This window comes from Chlorocebus sabaeus, chromosome 24 (assembly GCF_047675955.1).
Source record: "Chlorocebus sabaeus isolate Y175 chromosome 24, mChlSab1.0.hap1, whole genome shotgun sequence".
NCBI lineage: Eukaryota > Metazoa > Chordata > Mammalia > Primates > Cercopithecidae > Chlorocebus > Chlorocebus sabaeus.
The window spans coordinates 78,130,430-78,156,010 of NC_132927.1; the positions used below are offsets into that span (position 1 = coordinate 78,130,430).

At 48.3% G+C, this 25,581-nt stretch overlaps 1 protein-coding gene across 4 annotated transcripts in view; it reads left to right on the forward strand.

Annotated features, from left to right (window-relative positions):
* The first annotated feature begins 6,348 nt into the window (after positions 1-6,348).
* Positions 6,349-25,581, forward strand: part of PPP2R5C (protein phosphatase 2 regulatory subunit B'gamma) — a 167,278-nt gene continuing 148,045 nt past the window's right edge. For 2 of the 4 annotated variants that reach the window (XM_007987870.3, XM_007987872.3), the window contains exons 1-2: positions 6,349-6,579; positions 7,571-7,636. In XM_007987870.3, coding sequence (XP_007986061.1) covers positions 6,553-6,579; positions 7,571-7,636 — 93 coding nt within the window. In that variant the 5' untranslated portion in view covers positions 6,349-6,552. Of the gene's footprint in view, positions 6,580-7,570; positions 7,637-25,581 lie in introns of those variants that run through there. The other 2 variants (XM_007987871.3, XM_007987876.2) reach the window with 2 other exon arrangements.

The window sequence follows — 25,581 nt, forward strand, 5'->3', positions numbered from 1 at the left end:
GAGGATTCTGTTGTGTGTGGCTGTCCTGTGCATTGTTGGGTGTATAGCAGCATCCCTGGTTTCTACCCACTAGATGCCGGTAGCCCTCACCCCCACCCAGTTGTGACAATCAAAAATGTCTCCCGACACCACCAGTGTCCCCTGGGGGGCAGAATCACTCCTGTTTCAGAACCATTAGGTTAAAGGTTTTGAGACGCACACAGAGTCTGCACAAACCCAAGTCTTCTAATTCCAGATCTCCCATTCTGCCATGACACCAAGTTATTCTCCACCTAAGGCCCCCTTGACAGCTACTCCCCACCCTTCTCCTCCCTAGAGCAGGACATCAAGGGATGCCTCACTGGGCTTCCTGGCTCTCTGGCTCAAGTGGGTCAGCAAAATGGGAGCCACTGGTGAGACAGAGGAGGGGAGAAGCGAGAGGGTGGGGTGTGTCTTCACCTGTCCTGGCCTCCATCCCTGCACACCGACGGGGACTATGACAATGAGTTGACTATACCAGGCTTTGGCATGACCTCTGCCTCCCTCTGCCCAGTGACGCCTGGGAACAAGGGCAGCTCCCACAGCCACTGCCCCTGCCTGCTTCCCACTCCCTCGTCCCTGGCGTGGCCTTTGCATGCCTCTGTGCATGGACCTTTGATTCATTTATTTCCAATTAAATCCTCTGACGGGGTCATCTGTTCCAGCCTGTTAAAACCATCACCCAAACTTAGGACAAGAACTGAAAGTCAGCAGGTAAACACACTGCAGCTGATTATCCACACCCTCCCTTCCAGCAAGCTCTCTGCTGCTCTGTTGAATACGTCTCCTCTCTCTGAAAGCCCCCAATCCTGCTCGCTAATGCTCTTATGGTGCGCTTCTCCCGCCACCTTGGGTTAAGTTATTTCTGTCCTGTCTTATCTCCTCCACTGGACTTGGGGATTTGGGAGGAAAAAAGAAAGGGATTGTATTTCACTCCATGTATATGAAAATGAATTATTTTGTGTTGTTTTCCATTTTTCTTCAATACTTGGATACAAAATTGTATTAAGACATTTTTAGAATTATTTTGAACTTCCACAGTTTTTAGAATAATCTATGAAATTTTCAGTTTTTGAAACTTTCACAGATTTCTTTCTACCTTTTGGATCTCATTGGGAAAGTACTCCAGGCACCTGCAGCATTTATTCCCATCTGTTGGGGACTAACTGGCTCGCGGCATTTTTTCAAAGCTCTACAGGGGCCAAACAAGATGCTTGGCTTAGTCTAATAAGCTCTCTGGGTGCCCTTGTGCCTGAAAGAACTAACTTTTGGATATTTTCTTGGACTCCTCAGAACCAAATGGCACCTCACTTCAAATCACGGTCCACTTGTTAAACTTACTGAGTGCTTGATACATGCCCAGAGTGTGATCTGCACTCAATATATGGATAATTAATTCAAATGTAATCTGACTTAACATACTCTGTACTCCAACTCTCCAGACAAATTTGTAGTGGAAGGAGTCTGGTGCATGAATAAATAGATATAAATTCAGTACAAAATACGTGTTTCATGACATTTTCGTGGAAAGGAAGTGAGGAAAGTTGGGAGGAGCAGATGTGATGAACATCTAGTTTTTGGGGAGGCCTCAGGGATGCCCGAAAGGAAGTCACTACCCAATCCAGGTAGCCCTGGTCTAGGAGAGGTGAGGAGGAGGGGCTGGGGAGCTAGTGATACAGACAGAGGAGGGCCCATAAGCACACCACAAAGCTGGAGACAGACAGCAGTTAAAGAAAAGTGGCATAAAGTCAGAAACAAGTCTGAGATGCAACAGTGTCTTGCTCTGTCACCCAGGCTGGAGTTCAGCGGCATGATCACGGCTCACTGCAGCCTCTATCTGCAGTGATGGCTCAAGCAATCCTCCTGCCTCAGCTTCCTAAGTGGCTGGGACCACAGATGCGTGCCACAACGCCCAGGCTGCTCTCGAACTTCTGGGCTCAAGGAATCCTCCCAGCTTGGCCTCCCAAAGTGCTGGGATTATAGGTGTCAGCTACCACACCCAGCTAGAATTAGTTTCTTTAAACGCTAGGCACTGAGTAACACAGAATGCCTGAGACATGATCATTGCCCCTAGGAAACTCAGCTGAAAATCCAAGTATGCAAGACTGCCTGGATGCCCAGAAGGCCTAGGAACGACATCAAGAGACCTAAGCCCATGGGCCGGTGTCTGTGAGAGCCAAGAGAGAAGGCTTTCTGGGCAGGGTGACCAAAGTTGTAGCCTGGCAGGCAGGGCAGATCCACACCAGCCTCAGAGGAGCAGGTAGGGCCAGCTGTGCTGCAGGCATCTTCATAGAGAAGACGCAGGAAGGGTTTCTGAGGGCAGACGCAGGGAAGGGTGCAGGGCTGATTCTGAGTCAAGGGCCACCTTCTCTCTGCGCTGCTCATATGCACCACTTATGTCATCCAGAGCAAAGCAGTGAACGTTGTAGGGCTGTGGCTGGTGGCTGCAGTGAGGCCAAAGACCTCAGTCCTGTGGGAACCTCTCTGATCCTCCAGAGACCTCAGGGGCACAAATAAAGCAATCCAACGTACAGAGAAGACAGACACGGAAAAAGTATGTTTGGGTTTTTAGAGACTGTATTAGTCCATTCTTGCATCACTATACACAAATACCTGAGATTGGGTAATTTATAAATAAAAGAGGTTTAATTGGCTCATGGTTCTGCAAGCTGTACAGGAAGCATGGTGCTGGCATCTGCTTGGCTTCTGGTGAAGCCTCAGGGAGTTTTCACTCAAGGTGGAAGGCAAAGGGGGAGCAGGCACTTCACATGGTGAAAGCAGGCTCAAGGTGGGGGAAGGTGCCACATAGTTTTAAACAACTAGATCTCATGTGAACTCCAAGCGAGAGCTCACTTATCACCAAAGGGATGGCCCAAGCCGTTCATGAGGCATCTGCCTCTGTGGTCCAAACACCTCCCAGCAGACCCACCTCCCACATCAGGGATTACATTTCAACATGGGATCTGGGTGGGGATAAATATCCTAACTATATCAGGGACCATCTCAAAAAAGTGTCCCAGAAGAGCAGGGGTTGGAAGAAAAGGAGTTTTGTGTGAATGCGAGCAGTGCCTTCATGAACATGGAATGTGGGGCCATCCTGGAAGAGGTAACCCTCAGCCACACACACAAGAACACACCCAAGTGTGTGTGCACACACATGCACAGCCACAGGATGGCTTTATATCCCATCTCAATAGCCTGTCCTGAATCCCTTCTTTTGGAAGCAGGAGCTATATCTATCTTCAGCGTTCCTGTAAATACCACAGCACTCAGGACACTGCATGAAACCCAGTGTCTTCTAGAGCAGTCGGTAACTGTCATTAAAGATGGTCCTCCCTAACGTGGGCAGATGAAGCCAGTCCAATGGCCGGCGAAGTACACATGCAGGTGTACAGGCAATGATGTTGAGTCAGATTTCTCTGGTTGCTATGGTTTCAAGGTCACTGGATGGTAACTAGGCAGCTTTGCTGGTACCTTGTCTCTGTGCTTTCCCTCAAACTCTAAACTGACCTGAGAAACCCCTAACCTGACATGCAACTAGTCCTCTATGCTATATTTCCAGTTGCCATCTTAGACACCTCTACCTGCATTTTGCAGACACAGCGATGTGTCCCAAACTGCAGTCTTGTTCCCTTGCAAACATGCCCTCCACTTGCATCCCTTCCTCACCATTCACTGTGCTGCCCAAACTACAAGCATGAGCATCCGCCTTTTATCCTCGATTCTGGCTCTCTGTCGCGTCAGCCATCCTTCCCCGTGTTGCTGTGGAGATGCTTCCCCGGCACCTACCTGAACCATAGCTGGATGCTGATTGCTCTTTCTGCCTCCCGCTTTTACTCCCACCCTCACCTCCTTCTCCACACTCCTACCACCGATGTCTTCTAAAATGCAAATGTGAGTACATCACTCCCCACTTCAGTATCTGTCAGTGACCCTGAAACGCATTCAAAAAGAAGTACAATATGTTGGCAAGGTCTACCAGTCTTAATTCAGCGTCGTTGTTCCTTCAGTCTCATCTCTGGCCATAACAAAACGTCCTGTGCAGTGCTCTGTCATGCTTCCAAGCCTGACCTCCTCATCCCAGTCCTGCAGATTTGTCACATGTCATGTCCTTCTGATTGCTGGTTTTCTTCTGTTTCCATGCAAGCATGTGAATTCCTTGAGAACAAGGGTAGTGCCTTGTTCACCATGAAATTTCTGGCATCATGCTTTGCACATAATAGTTATCCAACAAATGTGGGTCGAATGAATGAATTGTATGCAACACCGGATCAGGAGCTATGATACAAGTATTTTGGTGGCATAGGCTTGTCTCAGAGAAGCCTCTAAGCCTCCCTAAGAGTTCATGGCCATAAACCAATAGTTTCAGAGCTACTCCTTTTTTGATATGGATATATCTTGGGCTTATTAAATTGAAAGCATATATTTTATTTTTAAAATGTTATTAAGTTAACTAGGGGCATCGCTCCATCCTCAAAATTGTTTTGGAGACACCATTAACTCACCTAAATTATTAATAAAAAAAGCCATTTATTCCACACAAATAGCTGTTTGAGGCTGTCCTGCTTACCTACAGATATTCGTCTAAGAGCCCATAGACATTCAGACACCCGCAAACACAACTTACTTTCTGGACCTCCCACAACATTCCTCACTTTAGATCTTTTTTTCTTATCCCCTGCCTTTCAGCTTTCCCATTGCAGAACTGCTGAGAACAATCGAAAATGCTCTGCCTGGCAACTTCCAAGAACAAAACCCCAGGGACTAAGAGAACACGATGATTTTTAAGCTGCCAGTTAAGATGTAGCTCCTTCATCATCACAGGTGAAGCACCAATGCCTCTCGCACGTGAAATCCGTACACTCCTAGAGTCTTACTCCCTAATGCATTTCCGCAATCCGGGACGCCTGGCATTAGCGTCTCCAATAGTTCTGGGAACGAGGTGGACTGCGGAAGTACTGTATTAAAAAGTTAACGTTTTTCCCTGGGACACCCTCTCCTCAGAGCTATTAACGAGGTGACAGAAATCAGGTGACTCCCAGTCATCATGCAGAGGTTTCCTCACCATTTACCATCCAGTCAAATTAAAGAATAAAAATAAAATCCTATTGGCGCAGCGGCCACCAAGTCTTCGAGGCCTGGCCTCAGTGGGCGGGGCCGAGGCCGGAGGAGAGAGGCTGCACGAGTGGGCGTGACCTCGCGGAAGGAGCTGCGGTGGGCGGGGCCAACGGGGAGCGGCGGGGCTGTCGGGTGGGTGGGACCTCGCCGGAAGAGCTGCGAAGGGCGGGACCAACCAGGAAAGGGCGGGGCTGTCGGGTAGGCGGGACCTTACGAGAGAAACGGCGGAGGGCGGGACCAACTAGGGAGGGGCGGGCCTGTCGGATGGGCGGGACCTCGAGGGAGGATCTACGGATGGTGGAGCTGGTGAGGGGAGGGGCTAGTCAAGAGGAGGAGCCGGTCGAGGGGAGGGGCTGGTCGAGGGGAGGGGTTGGTCGAGGGGAGGGGTTGGTCGAGGGGAGGAGCCGGTCGAGAGGAGGGGCCGGTCGAGGGGAGGGGCCGGTCGAGGGGAGGGGCCGGTCGAGGGGAAGGGCTGGTCGAGGGGAGGGGAGGGTTTGGGGGCTGGTTGAGGGGAGGGGAGGGGAGGGGAGGGGAGGGGTTGGAGGCTGGTTGAGGGGAGGAGAGGGGAGGGGAAGGGAGGGGAGGGGAAGGGATGGGAGGGGAGGGGAGGCGGGGCCTAGCGGGGTCCGGCGAAACAGCCGCTCTCTCGGTTCCCGGGCCTCTCTGTGCGCCTCAGTGCAAAGCGTGCGGGGCACTCTTGACTGCAGCGAGACCTGCGGCGGTGAGGGGGCGAGGCCAGGAGGCCACGGTTCATGCCTCGCCGGCTGCAGAAGTTGTTGCCATACATTTCAAATGTGCATTTCCTACGTCTCACGCTCTGTCTTGCGCCTCCACAGCGGGCCACGGCCCTATCACCGCAATCGCAGCCACACGCTCCCTCCCCTGACTTGGCTCGGCTCTGCTCTGCGGCCAGGCCCGTGCCCTGAGGCCGCGGCCTGCCTTAGGCCGGCTCGCAGCGACTCGCGACGGAGAGCGCGAATGTGAACGGGTCGCGCGGAGAGGGTGGGGGGAGCGGGGAGCGTTAGGGCACGTGGGGGCGCGTTGACCAATGGCAGGGCGCTGTTGAGGGCAGCGGGGCGGGCCCGGGCGCGGGGGCGGGGCGAGAGGCGAGCGGGCGGGGCGGGGCGGCCGGCCGGGGGTGGGGAGGGGCGGGGCGGGCCGGCCGGGGGAGGGGCGGAGAGACGCCGCCGCCGCTGCTGCCGCCGCCGCCGCCGCCGCCGCGGCTGCCGCAGCCTTTGGGAGCCTGGAAAAGGGGAAGCGAGAGAGAGCGAACGACTCAGTCCCCGGGCGGCGGCGGCGGCGGCGGCGGCGGCGGCGGCGGCGGCCGCGGGGGCGCGACGGCCGGGGTGGGGGCGCTGCTGCTGCGGGGGCAGGCGGCGGCAGGGGCGGCGGCGGCGGAGGTGGCCCGCTCCAGCCATGCCGAATAAAAACAAGAAGGAGAAAGTGAGTCCGGGCCCGGCCGCGGGACGGGGGTAGCGGGGAGGGACTGCCGCGGGAGGGCGCGACGGCACCGGGGTCCTGCGCCCGGGCCCCGGCTCAGCCTCCCCGCCCGACACCGCGGGCTCCCCGTCCCCGAGGGCGGCCGGGCCAGGCATCCCCTGGCTTCTCTCGCCCTCAAGCCTGGTGGGGGCGGGGAGCCCGGGGATCGCGCCGGAGCCGCGGGGCCCAGGCCCGGGCCGCGGGGACCTTCGTGACGGGCCGGGGTTGAGCGTGGAGGGAGGGCGCGGCCCGGGGAGAGGGTCGGAGGGGCGCCTGTCCCCGCCAGCGCGCCGTGGGCCTGGGCGGGCAGGTGCGGCCGCCGAGGGGTTTCGCAGCCTCGCAGTCTCCCGGAAAGGAGCTTCAGGGATGAGGGCTATAGACTCCTGGGGAGGGACCCCTGGACGGGGGAAAGGGAGCAGGAAGGGACCCCGCTGAAAGCTGGTAAGGAATTCTGTGCCGCCCCAGAGGGACGCTCTGAGGCTCTCAAACACTATTATTATCCTGGGTGGCGGCGGCGGTGAGGGCTCTGAGCAAGGGTGCTGCGTTTGCATTCGAGGGGGGCGGGTATGTTTCTGCTTCAGGTGGAGCTCTGTAGCGTTTCATTATCACCCCAGAAATCCTCACTCATAGGGTTTAGGGTGGGAAGGAAGAAAGGGATGTGGTATGGATCTCAAAATGCCAGAAGCACTGTGTAAAATTGGATATATCTGTTTTCAGCTTGAAGTTTTCAACCTCAAATGCAGATAAAACGAAAGGAATCTGAATGGGGGGTGGGGGGCATTGCACTGTTGGAATCCTAAACAGTGTGATATAGAATTTCCTAATGGGATGAATTAAAAATATCAGAAGCTCTAGTTAAGTTGTATAAATCACTTTTAAAACTGCATTTGGCTTATCTGATGTTTACCTGTCTAAAAAGTCAGAAGACTAATTGCCTTTGCTTGATGTTTACCAGGAATCACCAAAGGCAGGGAAGAGTGGAAAAAGTTCAAAAGAAGGACAAGACACAGTAGAATCGGAGGTAACTGTCATCAAATATTGACTTTGTATTTCATATACAGCTTTTAACTTAAGGTAGAAAAACTGAGAGTGATAAAGCCTAGAATCTTCTAAAATGCTTCTCTCTGTGAGGTTTTTTTTTTGTGGTATCTTTCATAACCCTCAATTTTAGTTGTTTAGGTATTTACTGTTTTGCTTTGGGAAACTATTAATGATTTTATGAAAATTGTGCTTGCCTATGGAGTTGGTTTGTGGGTCTTTTGGGGGAGTATTTTGTTTGTTTGTTTTTGAGACAGGGTCTCACTTTGTCACCCAGGCTGGAGTGCAGTGACTCAATCTCTGCTCACTACTGCCCCTCGCCTTCCAGGCTCAAGTGATCCTCTTACCTCAGCCTCCCAAGTAGCTGGGACCACAGGCACATGCCACCACATGCAGCTACTTTTTTTTTTTTTTAATGGAGTCTCACTCTGCCACCCAGGCTGGAGTGCAGTGGCTCGATCTCGGCTCACTGCAACTTCTGCCTCCTGAGTTCAAGCGATTCTCCTGCCTCAGCCTCCTGAGTAGCTGGGATTACAGGTGCCCACCAGCATGTCCAGCTAATTTTTGTATTTTTATTAGAGATAGGGTTTCACCATGTTGGTCAGGCTGGTCTTGAACTCCTGACCTCGTGACCCGCCCACCTCAGCCTCCCAAAGTGCTGGAATTATAGGCCTGAGCCACCGTGCCCAGCCTGGAACTGGTATTTTTAAGTTCATTTCCCACACCTCAAACCCAACAGCCCTCCTGTATAGGTTGGTGTTATGGGGTCTATGGTGGGTGTTGCTATGTTGCTTTTAGCTTTAGGGTCATCCCCCCGCCAACCGCCACTTCTTTGCAAGCTGCCAGGCGACTCAGTGGTTGGTTCTTTTTCTTCCATCACCTTTGTTTTCCTTCGTACTATCTCTGCTACTGACGCCCTGGGCTAGCTCCCTATTTCTGTTGATGATTCCTTGGCCTCTTTCCCCCGTAATGTTAGTATTTGAAAAATTTACCTAATTTTGATATGTTATTGTTGTTCACATTCTGTGTGTGTGTGTGCGCGCGCACCTGCGTGCGTGCACACGCGTGCATTGGCCACTTGTGAATTTCTTTGCTTCTTGGCTTTGGCCTCATTGAGGAACAGCTGGAATGCCAAGTGAGGACTGCATCTACTTGAACAAGGTTGATACTGTTCCTTCACACCGTGAAGTGCCTTCAGAGGATTTGCAGAGTCACCACTTTCCTTTGCCTTTTCTTCCTTGTGACTTATTGTTGAACTGGAGCACCTGGGGCCAAGGGTTCAGAAGCTGCGTGGACCCAGGCAGAGCTGATGGGTCCTTTTGAATCCATGGGTAGCAGATAATTGGCTTAATAGAGTGTCATTTCTCCAGAGCTGGATCATTGAGGTCCCAGTCTTATCACAAACGACATTTATTTGCCAGTGTCAGACTTCCTCCTGTAAGCCAAATTAGAATGAGTTCAGTTCTGTCTGGGAAGCACAGTGAACTGGCGATGATCTGCAGTGGACTTTTTTTTTTTTAGCTCTGCGTTGTCTCTTTTCTATCACTTGGTGTATTCTGAACCTCCCTCCTCTTCAGCAGGTGGTTTATTCCAGCAAATCTGTTGCCCTCCCCAAAGCAAAAAGCAGAAATCCAAAAGGTTCCTTAAATGTCAATAGTTAGGATCATTTGTGCCAGTCTGTCCCTCCCTGTCTTTATAGCAGACAACTGAGGTTTACTATGCCATGCTTGGATTTCACTTGCTTATTTCTTCCCTGTCACCCTTTTGACTAAATTCATTTAGATGAAGACGAAACGTAGGTGCTTCATGGAGGTGTATGCGATATGCCTTTTTTTTTTTTTTTTTTTTTTGGTCTTTTGATCTTTCATTAAAACTGCTAAGATTTCTTCTCCCCATAACTTTCTTGCTAACGTACCTATATCCTCTTACTTTAGGGATATTCCTTATACAAAGGAGCATCAGTGTGTATATTTCATTTATTCCTATTTTTAGTAGGAAGATCCTGGCTGTAAGGATGAATAATGTTAAGTTTAAACCTGAAAAGTCTGTCAGTAACTCAAAGATACCAAAACCACTACTATGTGAAATGTGTGTTTTGAAAGCAGTTTGCCAGCCATGTCAGACCTGTGGTGTAGCCTGCAGTGCCTGAGTATGATGCCCCACTTGTCTTTTTGTATTTTTTCTAGTGCTACTGTCTAAGAGCTGGAGCTACAGAGCTTGAAATTACCACTGAAAAATACTGAAATGTTGGGCCCTTCACTGCTTCCTCATAAGGATACCAGAGGCAACATGGCATATTAAGCTTGACACTTGGCAGATCACTGTATAAATTGTTTTTCAGGAATACAAATTGGGACACTTCTGTTCATTTGACCTTTGAATTGACCCTTAACTTTTTTATTATTTTTTTTTTCCCCTCAGTCTTCAGCTGACTGCCTCACTTCTAGGTCCACCCACTTACCAAATATGATTGACTCATGCAGGTGAATTAAACCATTATTACACATTTTTCCCTCTCCTCTCTTTCAGTATTACTCTTAACTTGAATATTTTAACCTGAACAGTTTAAATAGGCTTGACAGTCCCATGCTGCTTTCAAGCCCTTTTATTTTATTTTATTTTATTTTTGAGACCGAGTTTTGCTCTTGTTCCCATGCTGGAGTGCAATGGCGTGATCTCGGCTCACTGCAGCCTCCACCTCCTGGGTTCAAGTGATCCTCCTGCCTCAGTCTCCCAAGTAGCTGGGATTACAGGCTTCCGGCACCATGCCCAGCTAATTTATGTGTGTGTGTGTGTATTTTTAGTAGAGACAGGGTTTTACCATGTTGGCCAGGCTAGTCTCAAACTCCTGACCTCAGGTGATCCACCCACCTCAGCATCCCAAAGTGCTGGGATTACAGATGTGAGTCACCACGCCCAGCCCCTTTCAAGCCTTTTAACATCATGTCACCTTCACAATGAGCAGTTGCTCCCATTACCCAGTGAACTCACCTTCTGATGGGACAGTTACCCTACTTGGGGCTTCACAGCCTTAAGAGATTTGCAAAGCAGGGACCTGCCCAGGGCAGAGCAGCCAGACGGCATGGAAATAATCCCAACAGAGAAAGCATTCAAGAAGCTGGCCTCTGGTTGACGTAACACACTACTTCAAGTATACGGCAGGTCCGTATAATAAAATCCTGCCTGGCTATTCTTCAGCCTCGTAGAAAGCAAGAAAGCAGGTGGCGTATGTTGCAGAACACTTCTTGGGTAGAACAAGGGGATATTTGATGGTTTGGGTTTTTCAGTAAGAAAGATAAAGTCCTGGAGTATAGGATAGAGTGGTAGAGTGGAAAATATTTCAGCCTGGGGGTTAGAAAATAAACATGCCGATTCTTGCTTTGTCATAAATGATGTCACCTAATTTGTGTGACCCTGTTTTCTCATCCCTAAAATGATTGGATGAGTTTAAGATGAGGCTCTTTTTAAATGTATGGGACAGATGGGGTGCTATCCTTCTTGAAAGACATTTTCCCTGCAAGTATGGCAGGCTGTATCTTTCAGTGTAGCAAAATTCTGTTAAAGGTCATAACTGCTGCCCTGTAACTTTTGCCTTATTCTAGAAACTTCTCCTTGAATGACATGTGTTGCTACATGTTTCTTCTCTTTCAGATAGAATGGTTAATTTTGACTTGTTGCTTATGTACATGTGTCCTGGAAATAAAAGTTTCTTCCCACTCCTTATTGCTGATTTATTTCATAGGAAGTCTAAGGAACGAGGCAACAAATGGGCTCATGGGTCACCTGAAGTTGGAAAATTCTGTGGAGATTAACAAAGGAGACTCACTTTTGAGCATCTGTTCTCAGTGTAACATTCAAATCTGTGGAAACATAACTAGGCACATTTTCTGATTATTTAGAATGTTAATAAATTGCTCTGAGATTCCTCAAGTCCATTTTGTAAGATCAGACCATAGGTGGGTGTTGTTTCTTTTAAGTTTGTGTGCTGTGTCCAGTGTTACATTTTTAAAAGTGTTCATGCTTTTTGTAAAGTGATTTGTTTTAAACACATTAAAGGTTGTTTGAGTATTGTCATGTATTTTACACCTGCTTCAGCTGAGTTTTGTTTGAAAGTCTCTACAGCAACTCTTACATAATATCTGTTGCTGAAGAGAAAGAACAATCCTCTCTCCAACTTGTTAGCTAGCTTTGCCACCTTCTACCTTTAGTAACAACCTTTTTCCTGTTATAATCTCTCCCTTTACATTCCAGTGCCACCACTCCCTGATGGTCTAGACCTAGGGAGACTGACACTCGCCTCGGGTCGCATAGGCGCTAGGCGAGGAGTAATTTTTTTAGAAATTAAAACTGAAATTTAAAAAATATTTATCTAATAATACACCCATTAAATGTTAACAACATTTTTATGAAAAATATCTTTGCAAGAAATACTCCTTCTTTTCACAGTCTCTGTAGCAAGTTTTCACCTGAGTTAGTGGGAGGAAGACAAGGACAGTCGTTTTGTTCGGTATGGCCCCTCCAAGGAGGGCTCCTGACACCCTGTAGGCTCACTTCTGAGCTTGGGGCTTGTGCTAGAACCTCCCATGCCTTTGCTTCCATCAGTCTTTTCCCAACGTTTTCCATATAACCCTGAGCTGAACTTCAGTGAAACCCAGAGAAGACCAAGAGAAATAATACTTTAAAAATCTTTTTGAAATTCCTATGTAATGATTATGGAGCAAATGGAATCCTTTGCTTTTAATTGCCACGTCTTGGCTCACTCTTCCCAGCGCCTCCCCATGGTCTTTCCTCAGAGCCCAGGGCATGGGAAAGAGGTGCTGCAGGGCGGATCCATCCCCCGCAGCCGCAGCCGCAGCCCCTGAGCTTTGGGGTTGTTAGCAGGCAGCTGTCCTGAGCTTGCTGCCCTTGGGGCATGAGAGAGTGGTGGGTTCTTCCTTAAGTGGCTCCCTTCTCTAGCCCCCATTCCCGTGCTACATCACAAGCTGCAAGGTCGGTAGACCCCAGGTACCTCCTTTGTGACCTCCACCGCTCTAGACCAAGGGTTCCAATCAGAATACTTGACTGTGGGGCCAGATATTTTGTTGCGGGGCTGCCCAGTGGCCCTGTACTTTGTAGGACATTCACCAGCGTCCCTGGCCTTACCCCTCAATGCCAGTGGCCCATGGCCCCCACCAACTGTGACAACCAAAATGCCTCCAGACATCGCCTAACGTCTCCTGGAGGATCAAATCGCCCCCTATTGAGCCACTGCACTATGGAGACCCCTTTCCAAACTATGTACATCTGCTTACAAACCATGCCTGGCACATACACATCTGAGCATTGTATTTCCTTTAGAACAGCAGCGAGTGCTTACCCAGAAGGGGGATCACTCCTTTATACTCTTCAAAATGATCAAGCACCCCAAAGAGCTTTTATTTAGTGGGTTATGTATATATACTGATATTTTTCCTTAGAAATTAAAGCTGAAAGTTTTTAAATAGTTCAGCTAATAATAACAATAACACCCATCACATGTCGGCATAAAAAACATGTGGAAAGAATTTTTTTTTTAATTTGCTGAGAAAAGTGGCATGGCTCTGTTTTTGCAAATCTCTTTAACATCTGGCTCTGTCGAAGGTAGCTGTCTGCCCCTGCACGCAAACTGTTCTGATTTTGTATGTGTAGCCTGTGAAAAACTCCCCATAATGACGCTTTAAAGGGCAAATCACGTCTTCATGTTATCATAAAAGCAGTTTTGACCTTGTGGACCCCTGAAAGGGTCAGGGGACACACCCCGGTCCCCAGACCACACTTTGAGAACCACTGTTTTAGAATACTCTTCCCCCATCCTTGGCTGGCCATCTGAATCCTTTCATCGTTTTTTTGTGTGTGGTTTTTTTTTGTTTTTTTGTTTTTTTGTTTTTTTTTTTTGAGATGGAGTCTCGCTGTGTCACCCAGGCCGGAGTGCAGTGGCGCAATCTGGGCTCACTGCAAGCTCTGCCTCCCAGGTTCATGCCATTCTCCTGCCTCAGCCTCCCGAGTAGCTGGGACTACAGGCGCCTGCCACCACGCCCAGCTCATTTTTTTGTATTTTTAGTAGAGATGGGGTTTCACCATGTTAGCCAGGATGGTCTGGATCTCCTGACCTCGTGATCTGCCCTCCTCAGCCTCCCAAAGTGCTGGGATTATAGGCGTGAGCCACCGTGCCCAGCCCCTTTCATCTTTGTAGCTCCAACTTAAGCTCATCTATCCAGAAACGTCAGTGAAGCTGTTTCTCACCATCTTGGACTGTGCGTTTTCCATCTTTTAAATGCTTATAGCAATTAATTACTAGACCAGTGGCTGGCTGTACATAGTTCTCTGCCACGTATACTGTGTTAGATGACCTTTGTTCCCCTGTGACTTGCCTTCCTAGCTAGATTCAGTCCTTGAAGGCATCAGTTGAGTTTGATTCTTCTTTGATCTTGTCGTATATATTAGGACCTAGAGTCAAGAAGTATTGAGTTGGTGGGTTCTGAAAGTACTGAAAAGGAGAGCTTCAAATCAGTTAGGTTGCTGATTTTTCTGATACTGTAAATTAGCAACAACAATAAAACAACTTGTTTATTAAGAGGCTTATATATCACTTTTTTGATCCAATAAGGGAATTTTAATGTAGAATTTTTATTCAGTGTAATTCATTTTAAATAAATAACATTATTCTAAAGCAGAAGATTATGGTATTTAGGTCTTTTTCTAATGTCTTGTGAAAATTTTAAAAAGTAGAGTATTTTGGTTTTTTCTTAGTTTTCTTTTACATGCTTGGTGGAAAAAAGTGTAGTCTCATAAGATCTTGGTTAAAAGGTCAGTGGTAAAAAGTATAATCTCATAAGATCTTATTTTAATTAAAGCATTTCAAAATAGGATTTCCATTTAAATACAGTTACGCATCGCTTAGTGAGGGGGGTACGTTCTGAGAGCTCCGCTGTTAGGCGATGTTGTCATTTTGTAAACATGTTGGCATGTGCTTAACACAAACAGGTGCTACGGTCTGCTGCACACCTAGGGCCTAGGGAATAGCCTGTCACTCCAGGCTACACACCTGTACAGCATGTCATTGTACTGAACCCTGTAGGCACCTGTAACACAATGGCAAGCATTTGTGTATCTAAACATAGAAAAGATACCATAAAAATATGGTGTTATAATCTAAGGCACCAGCATCATTTGTGCAGTCTGTTGTTAAATGTTGGTACGTGGCAGTGACTGTAAAGGTTTCCCTGTGATCTTTTGTGCTTTGTATATCTTAATTTAAATTTATTTTGGGAATGTTTCTCAGTAGAGCATAGTTACATATCTATTTAATGTGTTTTATAAGATAGGTTTTGTTTTGAGCACTTCTTGTTCTGTGCGAGCACTGTGTTGAGGATTGAGGAGATAAAAAAGAATAAGGAAGTATTGACCTGTTAGGAACGGAAGTATTGGCTGTTCCCATCATTTTTGAAGTGTAGCACCTGTTGCTTCTGGACATCCAGTATACTTAGGAGTAACTTGGCCCCCATTCAGTTAGATCTTGTTGTCCTTGAGTGGATGGGACAAGATGGAAGCCATTTCATGTAAAGAGCCACCTGGAGTTTTAGGTGAGAAAATCAGATGCTTTAAAGCATCTAAGCAGACACAGGCTCACCATTAAATGATGGAGCTCCAGAAAGCCAGTGGATCCTAGGGTGTGTATTATGGTTAAGGCCAGTAGATGAGATCAGCATTCCTCTCCCTCTTCAGTAAAAGCTTCGCTACAGTATATGCAATTCTAGAAAGAGCTCATCAAGCAAATGATATGAAATCTGAAGTTTTCCAGTTCAAGAAAGATGCTCAAAGTTCCTACATTAACGCAACAGCAGGGTGAACAGCAGCTTATGGCCCTGCCATGTGATGGTGGAAGGGTTTCCACCTGCATCCTTAGCGGAGCTGAGTGAGTCCGTCTGCCACCAACATGAAATGCGGTGATGTTTTCCTAAATCACAGGAAGATTCATCTGGAATATGTCAATTTGAAGACAGGTCTCCAGTGTTTCCTAAAACACTGGGTACCTGCCGAAGGGCAGGGCACAGTGGTGTCTGGTTTAGCACAACGTCCTATCTAAGCACCTTGCATGTTCCTATCAGTGTGTTGTGTTAAGCAGACTCTCCAGTGCTCCTGCAGTGAAACAAGTGCTGCTTCCCAAACCCAGACAACATTGTCATCTTCATGTTCTCCACCTGGGGGAGTGAGAGAACAAGCCTGGAAATTAAGCTCTCCAGAAGGGGAAAAAATTGCTTTATTAAGGACATTTGGCTTTTTCTTCATCGTGTGTGTGTGTGTGTGTGTGTGTGTGTGTGTGTGTGTGTGTGTGTTTGAGATGGAGTCTCACACTGTCACCCAGGCTGGAGTGCAGTGGCGCGATCTTGGCTCACCACAACCTCCGCCTCCCGGATTCAAGCTGTTCTCCTGCCCCATCCTCCCAAGTAGCTGGGATTACAGGTGCGTGCCACCACACTATCTGGTATATATTTTTTTAATATAAGGTTGAGCGGCCAGGCGCGGTGGCTCATGCCTATAATCCCAGCAATTTGGGAGGCCCAGGCGGGTGGGTCACGAGGTCAGGAGTTCAAGACCAGCCTGGCCAAGATGGTGAAACCCCATCTCCTCTAAAACTACAAAAATTAGCCGGGCGCAGTGGCAGGCACCTGTAATCCCAGCTACTCGGGAGGCTGAGGCATGAGAATCACTTGAACCTGGGAGGCAGAGGTTGCAGTGAGCTGAGATCGCACCACTATACTCCAGCCTGGGTGACAGAGTGAGACTCCACCTCAACAGCAACAACAACAAAAATGGCCCTCAAGAGATTAATTTCAGATACCCTGCAGCCTGCAGGTGCTAGCTCTGACCAAGGGCTGGCATTGCCCAGTAGTAAAATCAAACTACTAAGGGGTTCTGAAGGGGTTAGACCTGCCCTGGCCAAGATGTTCATTGTTTGCTGCATATGGCTATTTTAATTTTAAATTTAAATTAATGAAAGTTAAAATTATGTAAATAATTCAGTCCCTCAGTTGCACAGGCCACATTTCAGATGCTCAGTAGCCACATGTGGCCAGCAGCTACTCTGTGGACCAGCAGATGTGGAACATTTGCAGCTTCACAGAAAGTTCTGTTGGACAGAGCTACTTCAGACCCCAACAGTATTTTCCAAAATAATTCTTATGTGAGTGTATTTAATTTAGTTTAACGTATTTTGTTAGCTATCACTCTTAATATGAAATATCAAATTTAAGGTTAAATTTAAAGGAAGAGAAGGCATATATTGGCAAAAGAGAAGAGCGAGAAGAAGAGGGAGTGTGTGGTGAGACAGGAGGGAGGCCCTGTCTGCTGCTTGGTCTGTGGTTGGCCTACACCTGATACCCATATGAGAAAGACTCCGTTGCCCATAGGAGTGGGACCTGGAGAGACCCAAGAGCGGTCAAGACCTTTTGTCCTCCTAGTCTTTATAGACATTTTCTCTTATTTATTTATTTATTTTGGGGCCAAAACACACATGGTTAAAAAATACAGTAATACAGCTGGGTGCAGTGGCTCATGCCTGTAATCCTAGCACTTTGGGAGGCCGAGTCGGGCGGATCACCTAAGGTCAGGAGTTCAAGACCAGCCTGGCCAACATGGTGAAACCCCGTCTCTACTAAAAACTTTTTTAAAAAAATAAAAAATAAAATTAGCCAAGCGCGGTGGCATGTGCCTGCTGTCCCAGCTATTCATCAGGCTGAGGCAGGAGAATCCCTTGAACCCGGAAGGCAGAGGTTGCAGTGAGCCGAGATTGCACCACTGCACTCCAGCCTGGGTGACAGAGTGCAACTCTGTCTCAAAAAATAAATAAATAAATAAATAATATGGAAATCAAGGTTCTCCCTTCATCTTCCTGCCATTCTCAGACCAGTTTCACAGAGCACAGCCACTTTGACTGTCCTGCTGATTAGGAACGGCGCCACTGTCCAGATCAGGGAAGCCGTGCAGTGTGGCAGAGGCTGGGCTCTGGAGTCAGGTCCCCCTTCTGTCCCCTGGAGGGATCATACCCTCTCTCTGTATCATGTTCCTGTTTATCTTGGCCGTTTTCTCTGACATTGCGGCTTCCCTCCAGGGGATTCCTTCATTCTCAGTCATCTAGCAGGTTCATTCTGAGATCCAGCATGTGCTGAGCACCATGGAGAGTGCAGAGTTCCTGCACTCGTGGACTGTGCCTCCGATGAGGGCACAAAAGCGGAGTGCGGTGCTGCAGGTGTTTTCCGCAGGGCACTAGTGACATTGGGCGTGAGAGCGTCTCACCTTTGCAGAGCGATGGCCCTGGGGATCTCAACACCATGGTGACAACCAAAACCCTTCACATGGCTCCACACACTGCTGGTGGACAGGACCCTCTGGCAGCCCCTCTGCTGGAGATTGGGAGGCTGCTTCAAGGGGTCAGGGATGGTCTCACCAAGCAGATGACATGAAAAGTGAAATGTAAATGTCAAGAAGGAGGCCACAGTGCAAAGATCTAGGGCAAGATGTTCATTCAGCCAGAGGCAGCAGGTAGTGCAGAGGCCCCATGGAGGAAGTGAGTTTGTCGTGTCCACTGCCAGGTGTTCAGTTGGCTAAGGAGAAGTGAGGGTAGGCAGAGCGGGAGGGATGGAGGTAGGGAGCCGGGCACAGATAAGGTGGGATAGGGTCTTATAAACAGCCTGCCTACGCAGGGTTTTGGGATTTTGGCGAGGAGGGGGAGTTGTTTTGGGGTTTTGTTTTTAGAGACAGGGTCTCACTCTGTTGCCCAGGCTGGAGTGCCGTAGTGCAGTCATAGCTCACTGCAGCCTTGAACTACTGGGCTCGAGCAATCCTCCCGCCTCAGCCTCCCAAGTGGCTGAGACTACAGGTGTGTACCACCATGCCCAGCTGATTTTTGTATTTTTTTTTTTTTGTAGAGAAGGGATCTCACTGCGTCTCCCAGGCTAGTCTGAAACTCCTGGCCTCAAGCGATCCTCCTACCTCGGCCTTCCAAAGTGCAGGGATTACAGGCATGAACCACTGAGTCTGGTTGGGCTTTGAGTTTTTATTCTGAGGGAAGCCACTGGGATGTTTTGAGTAGGGAGGTAAGAGGATCTTCCTATTTGCTGTGTGGGAACAAGGGGCAAGAGCTGAACAAGGAGACCAACTGGAAGACTCTGCTTCTCAGATGAAGGGTTTCTTTGTTCACACAGGCAAGGATGAGGCACTGGCACAGCTGGCCGCGGGCGGGCTTGTCAGCTGACCACTTGCTTTAGAGGCCTTGGCTGAGAGCTGGCTCTTGTGACTTTTGGCCCCTAGAGACTAAACTGCAGAGAATTTGCTTTGAGGTGCCGGCTCCTGCATTAGCAGCCTTAGTTTTTCCTCGACAGACTGGTTTCTTTGGAGAATCCCTTTTTCTTGTCACAACCACTCAGTTTACTGATGTTCTGCAGAGAAGGTGTGTGGGGATAAGGTGGCTATGGACAGATCAGTATTCAGACCTAACATCAATCTCCTTTTCAGCTGCATAGCTCACTCCTTTCCTCTGCTATACCCAGTCTCCGAGTGCGTGGCCTCAGGGGGATTCTGTAGGGACAGAGCACCTGCTTTCTCCCTGCAGCCCCACCCTGCTTTGTGGTTGCCAGATGGAAGTTGCATCTGTTGACTATTCCTATGCTGAGATGCACCAGTGACTGCCTCCGCAGATCTTTTTATTACTGGAGGTCGTAACTTGCCTCTTCCTTCACTCTCACTTGTAAGGCAGGCTCAGGTTTGCTGATTGTGAGTGCATCACCAGACTTGATCAGGGAAGTCTGTCCTGTTTTCCATTATTTCTTCCTCTCATCCAGAAACTGTTGTCCTGGCACAAGAATCAGTAAACCTTTTTCTGTAAAGGGCCATATAGTAAATATTCAAGGCTTTAGGGGGCACGTGGTCTCTACTGCAACTACTTAACTCTTGCTGTTGCAGCAAGAGAGAAGTCGTAGACAGTAGGTGGATAAATAGACATGATTGTATGCCAATAAAACTTTATTTACAAAAATAACCAGAAGGCCAGATGTGGCTCATGGGCTGTGGCTTCCCCAGCCCTGGCCTACTGGAATCCAAATCAGGTTCAGCACTTGGAGAAGCTGCTGCTCTGGGTCCCTGGGCCTATATCTGAAACCAGTACTAGTTATGGTCTGTGGAAGAGGTATCTTTTGTGTTTAACTCTATTCACCATCTAAGAGATACTGAGAGATCAGTGATTTGGCCCTGCCCACCTGAATAATAAATCTCTTATATCTAGTTGTGAATTTTTAGCATTGCAGTGTTTAAATGAAGGGAAAGAGCGGCTTGTTTCTTTTGGTAATCCCTTACAGGATAAAACATCCAGGAGAGAGGCTTTGCCACAAATCCAGTTGCCCATTTTGCTGTTTCCATGAAATATTTCAAAGTAGAGAGACGAATAGACGTCCATGTGTCTGCTGCACAGATTGCCTTTTTACCCCAAATATATTGGGGTGCTGTTGCCTGGCTGCATGGAAGCTTGTGCGCTGTGAGGGCAGCTGGACACTTGGACTTGCTGTGTCTCTGTTAGAAACGAATGGGGCGTTGTCCCTGAGCGTGCAGGAGGCATCTGGCGTCGTTTCCTCTGCCTGAGGAAGGGCAGCCATGCTTGTTGGGAAGACTTGGGAGGGGCCATGCACCACGGAGGCAGGCGACGCCCTTTGCCTTTGTACCTCCCTGGGCCTGGCAGTGGGCCTGGGCTCAGGGCCAGCAGCTCATCTACCCTGGCTGGGAACCTGAACTCCTGCATCATTTCAAGGCCCATCTGGGCAGCACCTTGCCTTGCCATGTGGACTGGCCACCTCATCTTCCCTCCTCTCCAGACACTCCCACCACATCCTTCCCCCCAGCCACAGACTCCAGAATCCCAGATCCTCACAGCAATAGACACCTCCTCCCCCAGGGACCCCGTGTCTCTTCAGTGGAGAGGCTCTGGGAAGGGGAGGGAACGACTTCCTCTTTATTCCCGTAGCTTCCATTTGAGTGGCCGGCAAGTGTTTCAAATAGCATTTCAGGTTGTGCCCCCCCATCCACTCCACCCCCGCCTTCCTCCTAGAAGATGCAGCTGCTGCTCGGGTGCAGCCACTGTTCAGACAGGTGGGGGCCGCAGTGCTCTCTTGGAACCCTCCGAGACCACCGACTTTCAGTGGCTTCTACTGAAGGGAAAGGCCAACTATTTTGATTTGGGTTTGACAGATAATCTGAGTTCGAAAAATAATTTCCCATCATTAAGCCAGACATCAAGAGGCTAAAGTAAATTCTAGGTCATCTCTCCCCTCACTGAGTGGATAGAATAAAATAAAACTCCCCGTAACCAGCATTCCGGAAGAGGGCGAACGGGGAAGAATCAAGTCCTTTTTTTCAGATGTTGCCCAAGCCGGATCGCTAAACAGTATCATACTTCTTTACAGCGATTTCTTATCGCTTTAAGATAGATATCCAGTTTTTATTTCAGGAGTAAGCACCTAAACTGAGGAAGCACACCTGTTGTTTCTCACTTTACGTTCAGCCAACACTGATGCCTTCTCTGTGCTGAGAACGGCTGATCCTCCCAAAGCGTGTGTGTCTCCCTGGCTTCGTGGGGCCCTTGCTGTTGTCACCATAAGCCCAGAAGACTCAAGGATGCTGAGGGTAGTGCAGCCCTCTCCACCACCTATTCCAGAAAGCCCCCCTCACCCCAAAAGGAAACCCAATTCCCACTAGCAGTCACTCCTCACTCCCCTTCCCCCAGCCTCTGGCAACCACCAGTCTGCTCTCTATGAATTTGCCGATTCTGAATAGTTCATAGAAATGGAATCATGCAATATTTGTCCTTCTGTGTCTGGCTTCTTTTACTTCGCAGAATGCTTTCAAGGTCCATCTGTGTTGTAGCAAGTGTCACACCTCATTCCCCCCTTTTTTTTTTTTTTTTTTTTTGAGATGGAGTCTCGCTCTGTTGCCAGGCTGGAGTGCAATGGTGTGATCTCGGCTCACTGCAACCTCCGCCTCCCAGGTTCAAGCGATTCTCCCGCCTCAGCCTCCTTAGTATCTGGGACTACAGGTGCCCACCACCACGCCCAGCTAATTTTTGTATTTTTAGTAGAGAGGGGGTTTCACCATGTTGACCAGGATGGTCTCGATCTCCTGACCTCATGACCCGCCTGCCTTGGCCTCCCAAACCCTCATTTCTTTTTATAGCTAATATTCTATTGTTTAGATATAGCACATTTTGTTTCATCAGTTGATGGAAATTTGAGTTGTTTCTACCTTTTGGCTATTGTGAATAATGCTGCTGTGAACATTGTGAACAGATTTTTGTTTGAACACTGTGTTTTCAGTTCTTTTGGGTATATGCCTAGGAGTGAGATTGCTGGGTCATATGGATGGTCATTTTTGTGTGTGTGTTTGAGATAGTCTCGCTCTGTTGCCCAGGCTGGAGTGCAGTGGCGCTATCTCAGCTCACTGCAACCTCTGACTCCTGGGATCAAGCGATTCTCCTGCCTCAGCCTCCCAAGTAGCTGAGATTACAGGCAAACACCACCATGCCCAGCTAATTTTTGTATTCTTAGTAGAGATGGGGTTTCACCATGTTGGCCAGGCTGGTCTCGAACTTCAGACCTCAGGTGATCTTCCCGTCTCGGCCTCCCAAAGTGTTGGGATTACAAGCATGAGCCACCGTACCTGACTTTGGATGGTAATTTTAAGTTTAACTTGCTGAAGAACCACCAAACTGTTTTCCATATCAGCTGCCCTATTTTACATTCTCACCACAATAGACAGGTGTTCCAATTGTTGTTCCACGTCCTTTATGACACTTGTCTTTTTGTTGAGACAGGGTTTCATTCTGTCACCTAGACTGGAGTGCGATGGTACAATGATAGCTCACTGCAGCCTTGAATTCCTGGGCTCAAGCTATCCTCTCGCCTCAGCTTCCTGAGTAGCTGGGACTACAGGTGCATGCCACCACAACTGGCTATTTTTTTCTTTTTAATGGAGAAAAGGGGTCTCACTATATTGCCCAGGCTAGTCTTGAACTTATGGGCTCAAGCAATCCTCCCAAAGTGCTGGGGTTAGAGGCGTGAGCCTGGCCATGCTAACATGTTATTTTTCAATTTGAAAAAGAATAGGTATCCCAGCGGGTGTGAAGTCATTGTAATTTTCATTTACATTTCCCTGACATCTAAAGGTGGTGGGTGTCTTTTCATGTGCTTGTTTGGCCATTTGTATATCTTTTTTGGTGAAATGTCTGTTCAAGTCCTTTGCCTATTTTTTAATCAGGTTTTCTTTTTGTTATTGAGTTGTTAGAGTTCTTTTCATATTCTGGATACTAGACCCTTATGTAATTTGCAAATATGTTCTCCCATTCTGTGGGTTGTCTTTTCACTTTCTTAATAGTGTCCTCTGCACAAAAATGTTTAATTTTTATGAAGTCTGGTTTATCTGTTTTCTTTTTAGTTGCTCGCGCCTTTGGTGTCATAGCTGAGGAACCATTGTCAAATCCAGGGTCATGAAGCTTTACCTTTGTATTCTTCTAAGAGTTCTGTGGTTTCAGCTCTTCTGTTTAGGTTTGTGATCCATGTTGATCCTGTGGTGTGAGGGGGGATCCAACTTCATTCTTGTCCATGTGGCTCTCCATTTGTCCCAGCATCATTTGTTAAAGAGACTGTTCTTTCCCCAGTGAATGGGCTTGGCTCTCAATTGTATTCCATCAGTCTGTATGTCTATCCTATGCCAGTATCATACTACCTTGAGCCAGATGCACTTTTAAAAGATCTGAGGCTGGGTGCAGTGGCTCACCACACCTGTAATCCTAGCACTTTGGGAGGCCACAGTGGGAAGATTGAGCTCAGGAGTTCAAGACCAGCCTGGACAACGTAGTGAGACCTTGTCTCTACAAAAAACACAAAAATTAGCCAGACATGGTGGCGAGTGCCTGTAGACTAAGCTACTCAGGAGGCTGAAGGAGGAGAATCACTTGAGCCCAGCAGGTTGAAGCTGCAGTGAGCCATGGTTGTGCCACTGTACTCCAGCCTGAGTGACAGACCCTGTCTCAAAAAAAAAAAAAATTAAATTAAATTAAAAATAAATATCTGAAAATACATACAAAACTAGGTTTTGTCTGGGAGGACAAGTAGTTTGGTATTGCTGGAACATCAAGTGTGCACGGAAGTGGTTGTGTGAAGGCTGGAATTAAGGACCTGAGAGACGGTGACTGTGTGAAGGAGATGCAGCAAGCTCTGGAGCCTCCTGAGTGTTGCCAGATAACGGGGACATGAGATGTGTCCGTGCTCTCAACAAGCTCAGAATCTCTTTGTAGAAGCAGACATGGGATTCCAAGCCTGACGTAAGTGTAAGGGAACCCACCTAAGAACACTGAGGAGATGGTGGGGCCTGACTGCATGTGTGAGGAGTGGGGAACACGTTAAAGAGAATGGCATTTGAGCTAGAACTGAAGGCTGAGTAGATCAAAAGCTTTGTGTGCGGGTGAGAGTTTGGAAACGGGAAGAGGGCATTTCATGCTGGAGAAACAGGCATTGAAACAGGGCAGGGTCAGAAGACATTTGAGAATCTGAGAGTGGCCCAGCATTCCTGAAATAAAGGAGAGACTCATCTCTCCCATACATTGAGAGATGAGTCCTGGAAAAATAAGTGTAGGGGAGACAGCGGCTGAGCTCAAACCCCATGCTTTGGAGTTTGAACTTTCTCCTGCAGGCAGTGGGGAGCCGCTGGCATCTTGTGAGCAGCGCAGTGGTCTGATGGATCTTTAGAAAAGTCAGTCCGGTAACCGTAAGAAAATATGATTGGAGGCGGCTGTGGTCACCACTGTACCACCAACACTGAAAATATGATTGGGAGAAAGATGAGGGAAGGTGTTCTGATTGTCTGGTCTATAGGAGCTGGGGTTAATGCAGGGAGGAATAACGTGTTCATTTGGACTATTTTCACATACACAGTAGTCGAGGGAAATCGTATAGGGAAGCCCCAGGTCCCTGTTGCCCAGCCTTGGCCGTCATCCACATGCAACCCATCTTGTCTTATCCAGGCCTCCTCCTCCACGGGCACAGCCCTCTTCCCACACTACGTTATTTTGAAGCAAATCTCAGTCATCATATTTTATTTGTAAGTCCCACTTGTGGTATCCTCCAGCAAGGACTCTAAGAACCAGAATGTGATTGTCACACCTAAGAATATTAACTGCAATTGCTTACTCTCAGGAGTAAGCATTAAATCTCCCCTCCCCTCCTCCCTTTTTCAGTTGGTTGGTTTGGGTCCTGAATTGAATGGAGTCCTGAGATCCAAATTAGGTACATACACTACACTAGGTTGTGATATGTGCTGGTTCCTCCTCTCCTTTTTCTCCCTGAAACTTAATTGTTAAATCAGGTTGTTCCCATACATTTGAGGGATATGATAGTCAACCAAGGGTGATTTTGCCCCCCAAGGGACATTTGGCAATGTTTGGAGATGTTCTTAGTTGTCGCCGCTTGGGGGAGGGGCTGCTTGCATGTCAGGGCCCACAGCGGAGGCTCACCTGGGCTGAAGTGTGGTGGCGCGACTGCCGGGTGCTGCGGGGAGAACAGCTCCTGCCATTCCCCCACGTTCCCTGCGTGCAGATCGCATCCCTGTTGGTTAACACACACCCCTCTCTCTTGTATTTTCCTAAGAACTGGTGGTTAGACCTCAGGGCTTGATCAGATTCAGGCTGGACTTTCCGGCATTAAAAATACTTCTTAAGTGGCATATCACTTAGTCCTTAGCACATAAGTGGTGGCAGTTTGTTCCGTTTATGATAAAATTGCAGAGAGGGAGGATTTTGAGAGGCACTGGAGCATGGAATTGCTCGGGTGTGGGGGGTAAGGGGGAGTTGGGGCCCAGCATTTGGCTCAACCC